This window comes from Cyprinodon variegatus, unplaced genomic scaffold (genome assembly GCF_000732505.1).
Source record: "Cyprinodon variegatus isolate N-32 unplaced genomic scaffold, C_variegatus-1.0 Scaffold587, whole genome shotgun sequence".
Lineage (NCBI taxonomy): Eukaryota > Metazoa > Chordata > Actinopteri > Cyprinodontiformes > Cyprinodontidae > Cyprinodon > Cyprinodon variegatus.
Genome location: NW_015151040.1, coordinates 291,996 through 300,987, shown reverse-complemented (window position 1 = coordinate 300,987; position 8,992 = coordinate 291,996). Strand labels below are relative to the sequence as shown.

General features: G+C 40.0%; 1 protein-coding gene across 1 annotated transcript in view; it reads left to right on the top strand.

Annotated features, from left to right (window-relative positions):
• Nucleotides 1-8,992, top strand: part of prickle3 (prickle homolog 3) — a 40,025-nt gene that overhangs the window by 4,933 nt on the left and 26,100 nt on the right. Inside the window, exon 2 of the mRNA XM_015392338.1 lies at nt 7,717-7,799. Within this exon, the coding sequence (XP_015247824.1) occupies nt 7,717-7,799 (83 nt within the window). The remainder of the gene's footprint in view (nt 1-7,716; nt 7,800-8,992) is intronic.

Genomic DNA, 8,992 nt, shown 5'->3' with positions numbered 1-8,992 from the left:
GTCGGCTGTTGGATCGATGCATCGATACAAAACGATTATTATTTACACCCCTAGTATCGAGTTCCATAAACTGTCAGCTATAAAATGTCGATTTTGGCAAGGCAAGTTTATTTGTAATGCACATTTCAGTGGTAATACAATTCAAAGTGCTGTACATTATAAAAAGAAAAGTAAACTCTACTGGAAAAGAGGTAATGCAGATAATTAAAGAGAATAAAAATGAATAATTGAGATAATATTGTTTACTTTGTTGCTGATGTTGTTTGTTGTTGAACAATCAGTAAATAAGCAATACTATATTAATAAAAAACATTAAAGTAATGGATAAAAACTTGGACTGGAAACCTAACTAATAATGTTTAGATAGCACAGTCTAAGGCCACTCTAAACAAATATGTTCTAATTGCGATTGAAAGCATCTTAGTTCATTATTTTAGCTTAAAGGATCATAAGAACTAAACGCTGCTTCTCCACGTTTGGTTATTTAATGTCATTTCATGTATATTTTGAAACAGATGTTGGAATTACAATTGAATTTGACAGTGGGGAAGCTAGAAAGTTTTTACGGTATAATTTGAAGTAGAAGTGGACATTAATTCAATATCTGTAAATTGCAGTATCATTTTTATAATGATGGTTATTCCATCATAAATTAAAATCTATTATTACAGTATTTGTCACAGATTAATATTTTGGGTTTTATGTAGTTTTAAGTTTTATAAACAGGGCTAAATGATTGTCATAAGTTTGCACAGGCATCTAATGTCTTCCAATGGCTTTTATTTACCTTATATCGCTGTTATGATATCTTATCAACTGAAACTGAGAAATATATGGTGGTAGAGGCCAATATCCAGACATAACGTGTTGAAATTCTGATGATTTTTTAAAATCATTTTGAAACTATTTTAGATAGCGTCAAGGTTATAGTGCAGTCATATCTTCAGCAGGCCGCTTATATAAACATCCCTTTGATAAAGTTTTTGCACATTCATATCATTATATTATGTTTGGCATCAGGGTTGAGGTATTGCTTTCTTTTACTTAAAACCTTATTTTTCTCTCTTCTGTAAACAGTTTCAGTGAGAGGAAAGATTTTCCAGCAAGTGATTAATGAAGTAATTCTGATTCCTCTTAAATGCAATAATGCATAACGGCTGTTTCTGTTCATACTGCTCTTTATTAAAACGTTACTTTGCAGGGATCAGATTTGTGTTCAGAGCGTAGAATCAGACCTTATCTGTTTTGGGTGAAGTTGACCTCATTAGGCCAGAAAGCAGGAAATCTGAACCATAATATCAGTGAGCAGCATTGTGCTGCCGAGCAACCAGCAGGCCTGTCTGTAAGCGAAGAGACGAATGTCTACTCCGCATGCCAAGGCAGTAAGGCCCCCTGACCTCTGACCTGTCCTGTTAATTTTTAATCCGTCCAAAACCATGGCCCTGAAAATTTACGCCTCCAGTAAAACTATTTTTGGAACCAAACTCTTACTACGGACCAAATCTAATGCTTATCTTTTGTCCCAGTATTATCTCTAGTAGTCCCCTGTTTAGCTGGAGTGTTGGCATGTTGATTTAAGACAAACAAAGCCACCTGGTTATACCGTTACCTGGAAAACTGGTAGCTTTAGGCTAACCTCGATGTGATCCAAACCTCAACTCGAATGAAAAGCATGCGGGCTGACTTGAACTTGATTTGGTGTTCATATTATTTACTTTGCCTTCGTTTTGTTTAGAGGGAACTTCCTGTCGCCGCTCCCATTTAGAGCACAAAAGGAAAACCTCAGTCTGCGGACAAAGCCTTGACACTTAATATTTTCTGGAAAACTATATAGCAGAACAGGAAAGCCAGCGGCTCTCTGTAAAATCAAACAACTAAAACTTCAGGTGTTTATGTTTTAAGGTGAAATGTCTGTTCCTCCTAACCAGAACTAACAAGACAAACAAAAGAAATGCTCATCTCCCCTCCTTCCCAGGCTGCTGTTTGCCAGCCTGTTGATTTAAGCCAAACTGATTAAATGCCTGTTTGTTTAGAGGTAACACATTTTCTTCGAATTGTTTACTTTTTATAAAATGCGCCTGATAAGGCAGAGTTAGACCTCATCCAACCTGAAGTGAATGACTTGAAAACTGTCTTCTCTCAGCACATCTGGAAACAAAATGTTTCCTTTTAATCCTTAGCTTTTCTCACGATTGCAAATCTCTTGTCCCTTCGTTACGTCATGGCTTTATTCTTAATTATAACCTCCCCCTAGAAGTGTGAGTTACTCATGCAGTGATGCCAACCTTCTAATCTTTTTAATATAAATCTGTTGGAGGATTAAAGCTCTTCTTCTAAGCATCGCGGTGCAGAGGAAGGCAGTTTGTAAGATTCCTACGCCTTCAACCTCTTTTTTTATTTTCCCAATTTGTCGCCTTACAATCAGAATCTTTAGTAAGTTTTATTTGGATTTTCTCTGACATAAATTGTGGGTCACCTGAAAATGGTTTGTGGTTTTACAAAACAATAAAATAATCTGAAAAGTGTGGATTTGCATTTGCAGTCAGCAGCACTTGGTCGATACTTTTTAGTATCACCTTTTACAGCAGTGACAGATCCCGGTCCTTTTGGGTCTGTCCCAACAAGCTTTAAACATTGACCGGTTCATATTTCTTGCCAATGTCTTGGACTTAAACTGGACCGTTCTAGCACATCAGTTCAACTTCAGGGTTGTTTTTTTCTATCAGATAAGGCTCTCAGAGATGACTCTGTCTTTAGGTCGATCCATCTTCCTATTAACTGAGATTAACATTCCCAAATCGGATGATTTAGGAATCCATGCAGCATGATGCTGCCACCTTCCTGTTTCACACTATGGGTGGTGTTTTCATGATGAAATCAGTGCTAATGATTACAAAATCTGTAGGAAATTTGTTATTTGTTAATTTGAAATGTCCAACAAGTTGATAGTATAACTTAAGAGTCAGTAAAAGTGTGGAATTAGAAAAATAAAGGTGTTGGTGTGTAGTAGAGACTGACACGGGAGTGGATTTTCACTCCTGTCCCGTCCCACTCCCACAGAAAAAAAATTGTGTCCCGTCCCGATCCCGGGCCAGAGTAGAAATCTAAATCCTGTCCCGTCCCACTCCTGGTGAAATTACTCCCACTCCCATCCCGCTCCCATTCAGAATGACTCCCGCTCCCGCACCACTCCCATTCTTGTTGTTTTTGAGCGCGGGTGAAAAACTCAGAGCGGAAGCACTGTTGGTTTTTGGGTCGTGTAGTTTTTTTGACTCGCATTATAGTGTAGGCTTCAAGGAAAAAAACTATAAAATGGCGGCACCGTGCCAGTACTGGATTATTTTTCTTTCTATTTTATTTTATTTTTTGGCATCGATCTTAGTTTTTTTTCCGTTACTATTGGTTTGCTCCCGCTCCCATCTGCTCCCGTTAATGTTTAATCCTGTACCGTCCCAATCACGTGATCGTTACTAATACTGACTCCCATCCCACGGGAATCCCACGGGAATCCCGTGACCCGTGGGATTCCCAAAAAAATGTCAGTCTCTAGTGTGTAGATCTTTAACGCTGGTGTCAGTTATTAATAGGGCTGCAGGATTACTGAGATATTCCATGTTTTAGAGTTGATTCCTCAAATTGCATATTCTACTCCTGTGAAAGTCATAAGGACAGTGACGTGAAGTATTGTTTTATATATAGATATATATAAGTCTTTTTTGACACAGAATTAAAGAGTTGAATAAGATTTTTCTTTATTGCACAGCTTTATTTCTCAAATTCGGTGAAGCACTCCAGCCTTTTGTAGAAGCAACAAGCTTATTATTTTTTTTCCTTGGGTATTGCTGGTTGTGTCCAAAGCTGCATGAACATAAAATTACTGAGGTCAGTCGGATTCCGAAACCAGATATAACTACAAGTCCCATCTCATTTGCTCCACTGTTGGTTCTAAAGGCCAATTTATGCATCTGACGCATAGCCTCTGCATCCGTCAAATCTGTCTCTGTGCATGACCACGCCCTCTGCGCAGAGGTTCTGCAATCATCGTCGCACACTTCGAAAAAATCCTGACTGCACGTCAGAGGGCCACAAAGCCGCACAGACCATAAGTGGAAATGCGCAGACAAAATGCAGCTGTGATTGGTCCCTAGTATCCCTTTCTGGCTGTCTGTGTGGTCGTCCTTCTCGATTCGGTGCTGAGGCGCGCCATTTTTAAAAACCGAGGAACAACTACAATGGACAACTACAACCAGCCCTTTACACTTTTGCAGTTATGCTTCCTAAAAGGGCAGATTTGTGCTTACTTTGGAAGCAAGATTAATTGTTGTAAGATTTGAATTTGAATTCACAAATTCCCAAAGATACATCTTGCCAGGAGCCAGGAGATATGTTCAGCTCGATACAGAAATGTTTCGGACCGATGAAAGGCAGTCACGTGCATAACGTCAACGTGTCAACTAGAGGCGTAAGGCTGAGGCAAAACAAACACATCTGCTCTGGTTTTAGCTGGAATACCCTCTATTTGTTTTTGAAAAATGATCAAAAGAAGATGATTTTTACCTTTGTGAGTGGAAAGACATTTGTGCATCCCTTCCGACTGGGTTAGGTAAGAGTTTGATTTAGCAGTTAAATCTGTGAATCAAATCAAGCATGTGAAATGCCTTAACTGCTGCTGTGATTGGCTAAAAATTTGACAAGGAGGGCAGGTACCAAATCAGCAGAAGAATTATACTGAATTTTCCTCCCTTTTGCGAACACAATAAAAAGAAGAAAAAAAGAAAGCTTCAGGAAGTTTGTTGGTGGTGGCCTTGGGGAAAACGCAGGGAGGATCCATCACCCTCACCTTCTCGCTCACACTATGATGGGGATGAAGTTCAGAGAAGTTACTCAAAGGATTTGGATAAGCTGGTAGCCAAGACTTATGAGTAACTTACTCTTAACGTATGTCAATGACCAGATAACTTAACTGTAATTTTGAGCAAAATTTCTCGACGTACTCGTATGGTGACGTGTTCCAACGTGCTTCAGCGTACTTCAGCGTTCTTATAACTTATACAAACCGTACCCATAACTTATCCAATGTATGCCAGCGTTTTTGCCAGATTTTCCGTACCTCAGGCATACCCTGGTCTAAATCGTCAAGTCGTGACAGGGGCTTTAGATTTGTTTTTACTTATATTTAGCTCCGTTGTCAGCCCCAACTTTTTTTCAGCTCCGTCTTTTGGCCAAAGTCAAGTCTTTTCTCAGTCGGCAGGATCTTGAGAAGGCAATCCATGCTTTTATTAGTTCAAGACTGGACTACTGCAATGCCCTTTACGTTGGCCTCAGTCAGTCAACAATTTCTCGTCTCCAACTTGTGCAGAATAGAGACTGACATTTTTTCGGGAATCCCACGGGTCACGGGATTCCCGTGGGATGGGAGTCAGTATTAGTAACGATCACGGGATTGGGACGGTACAGGATTAAACATTAACGGGAGCAGACGGGAGCGGGAGCAAACCAATAGTAACTTCCGCTCTGAGTTTTTCACCCGTGCTCAAAAACAACAAGAATGGGAGTGGTGCAGGAGCGGGAGTCATTCTGAATGGGAGCGGGATGGGAGTGGGAGTAATTTCACCAGGAGTGGGACGGGACAGGATTTAGATTTCTACTCTGGCCCGGGATCGGGACGGGACACCATTTTTTTCTGTGGGAGTGGGACAGGACAGGAGTGAAAATCCACTCCCGTGTCAGTCTCTAGTGCAGAACGCTGCCGCCCGATTTTTAACAAACACATCCAGACGTGAACGCATTACCCCTGTGCTGTCGTCACTCCACTGGCTTCCAGTCCGTTTTAGAATCGATTTTAAACTTCTGCTGTTTGTTTTTAACGCCATTCATTGCTTTGCCCCCTCTTACTTGTCTGCGATTTTAACTTTCCGCAATTGTGGCAGAGCTTTACGCTCCTCGGGTCAGCTTCTGCTAGAGGTCCCTAGGTCAAGACTCAAACAGTGGGGCGATGGTTCTTTTGCCGTCGCTGCTCCCAGACTGTGGAACAAACTACCCCCTGACATCCGCACCACTACTGACCTCAGCCTTTTTAAAAAAAAAAAAAGCTTAAAACCCACTTTTTTAAATTAGCTTTTAATTCTGACTATAATACTGTCTCTTAGATGTAATCTTTCTGTCTGCTCCTTTCTATGCACCTCTGGAAGGCTTTTAATATCCTGCACCGCTGCACCACTACAGCACTGTTAATTGTATCTTGTATGTTTTTATGTGTTATGTATTGTTTTTATGGCTTTGTTGTAAAGCACTTTGGGTACCATTTGGCTATTGTAAAGGGCTATACAAATAAATTTGATTTGATTTGATATTTGTCCTCTCAACAGATTGGCTGCTTCTCCAATGTACTTCCTAACCGACCTTTAAGCTTTGGTGGATTGCCATGTTTTGAAAGTTTTTTTTACCTGTTTCCTAATCTTTACATTTTCAGATGACGATTTGAACTGAGCTCCCCTAGAAGCTATACAGCATTGTTCTTGACATAACTAGTTTCCTTTTGTCTAAATGATGATGTTGATTCACTAATGCTCCCAAACAAACATCTTGGGCCTTCAAAGAACAGCTGGATTTATACATAGATTAAATTATTCAGGTGGAATTCATTTACAAGCACATTAAATCCTGATAATATACATTGAAGTTTTTGGATGTAAAATGAAAAAAAAACAAAAACAAAACAAAAATATTTTTCAACAGAGCATAAAGGAGCCTGAAACAGCCGTTTCCTTTGGATCGCTCCTACATTTAAAATGGGTGTTAATCCAGCTGGGCACAGTTAAGTTTATACAGCTTCCCTCTAAAAGGTTCAACACTCTAAACAAAATCCTTTCTGGGATGAATGAAAAAACACTGCAAAAGAGAAGCAGCCTTCACATGTGTGTGAGAAAATAAAACGTCCTGGTTGTTAAAGCTCTGCAGTTCTTGAAAGCGGTCGTAAAAATCTGCTTCGCAAAACAGGCTTGACGTGAATTCTGGTTCTGTGGTTAGAAATAAGGGAGGTGAGCAGGTGTGCACAGGTACCTCCGAGTTTATTACCCTTGCTTAATTAAAGTCAAGAATGTGCCACGTTACGTGCAGCTTGCTTATACATTTGAAAAGGTCTGTTGTTAGGTCTCATCCAGTAATAACTATTTGGTTAATTTGATCCTCATGTAAGGCTTGTACAAAGTCCATCTGTTAATCCTTTTCTCTGTGAACACTAAGCTGCTGGCTGAAACAAAAAGCAGGGAAAAGTGGAGCCACAGAGTTACTACATGGAGAGGGAAAGGGTGCAGCTCTCATCCTGTCTTTGCTTCCTTCCTCCCATCTCTAAAAAAGAGGCCTGAGTCTGCAGTATGCATTCTGAATATACTGCCATACAGCAATGCTGCAGGAGTTCATGTGAAAGGCTTTTTTATTCCAGCACATATAGTTTAGCTGGGCGGCTTGATCTACACATATCTGGGTTTATAGGTGTAAAAAATGTCTATTTTTAATGTGAATTAAACAAAACACGGTGACTGAACTAGAGACTAAATTAAGCTGTAATTAATCTGTTTGTCTTCTGGCTGTTCATCAGATCACAACTTGCTGACTTTTGATTAAATATTTGTGCCTTTTTTTTAAACATTGTGCTTGTGTTCCCAGTTCAGGAAGATGATTGCAAACTGATTGGAGTTTATGTTGTGTTTACAGCAGGAAGAAGAGGACCCAGACCGAGGCCAGCCCTGTATGCGCTGCGGAGACCAGTGCCCCGGCTTCCGCGTCCACGGCTGGAGGTACGGCCTGCAGGAATCTGAAATGTTGTCTGCGACTAAGCAGGAAGTGTTTCACCCACGCTAAATATTCACTGTCAGCCAGGTGGCGGTTTCTATTGATACTCTCTGAATGTTGGAAATAACTAAAACCTAAACCCACTTATTTAAATTCAACCAACACTTTTTATGGAGGGGAAAAATGAAAATATATATTAATGTAATGTTTTCAAAAATAATTAATTAGTTTTGGGGTTTTATAAATAAGGACATTTAAAATTTTATCTTTACCAGGTTTTGCAATTATGAAATAACTATTGTAAAATAATCCAAAATGGAAAAGTTATGTGTAGAAAAAAGATTCCATGGCATGACTTTAGAGCAAAGCAGGGAGTGAACTTGTTGTGTTAAAGAATTTTGTTAGCTTTGTCATGTGAACCTTTAACACAAACTGAGGTCTGTAAAGTTTAAAGTCATAGGGAAGCGGCTCTTCCAAACGTTTAATTTCCAAATTCTCCCGAGTGCAGTCTGACTTTACGCAACTGATTAAAGTGAATGTGATTAGTCGTTTATCAAGGGGGCGGGATTGTTGTGGCAGAAGGTTCGCAAGCAAGTTTGGTTGTGGCCGGTTTGTTGGAAGCATCTTGCTAACCAGTTAGCAACTTAATGCTAGTAGGTTCCCAATAGGAAATTCCATTGGGACCAAGTGGCACTAAATTGGTGACTTAGAAACGACATCGTCAAGGAACGCTATGGACAGCGGAAACATGCAAGAGGAGGAGAATTTAGTGTTGGATGTCGTGGATGAGTCTCCTCCATCATACATTCTTTAGTTAGAGGAGGAAAGCAGGGAAGAAGATGTTGTGGAAGAGGACGCCAGGGCGGCAGAAGCTTGGTTTGGTGTAGAATTCTTGCAGCCGTACATTGCAATGCTTTCCGTTCTGTTAGCTCTATGCCTGACGTCCATCCCCATAAACAGTGAGATGTAAATCAGTGGTATAGTAAATGATTCTTATTTCAATCGTTGCATAAATTAGCTGCGACATATGAATCAAGATAGCCTGATTAACCAGACTAAATGTGAGATTAAATGTGTAATTTAGTCTGGCCCCAATGAATGAGACATCAGAAGATTGTTGATGAGAATAACCCATTGTTTTTCAAATCGCTGTCTGTGCCTATTGGCCAACGCTCTGACCAATGAGTGCAACTGACTG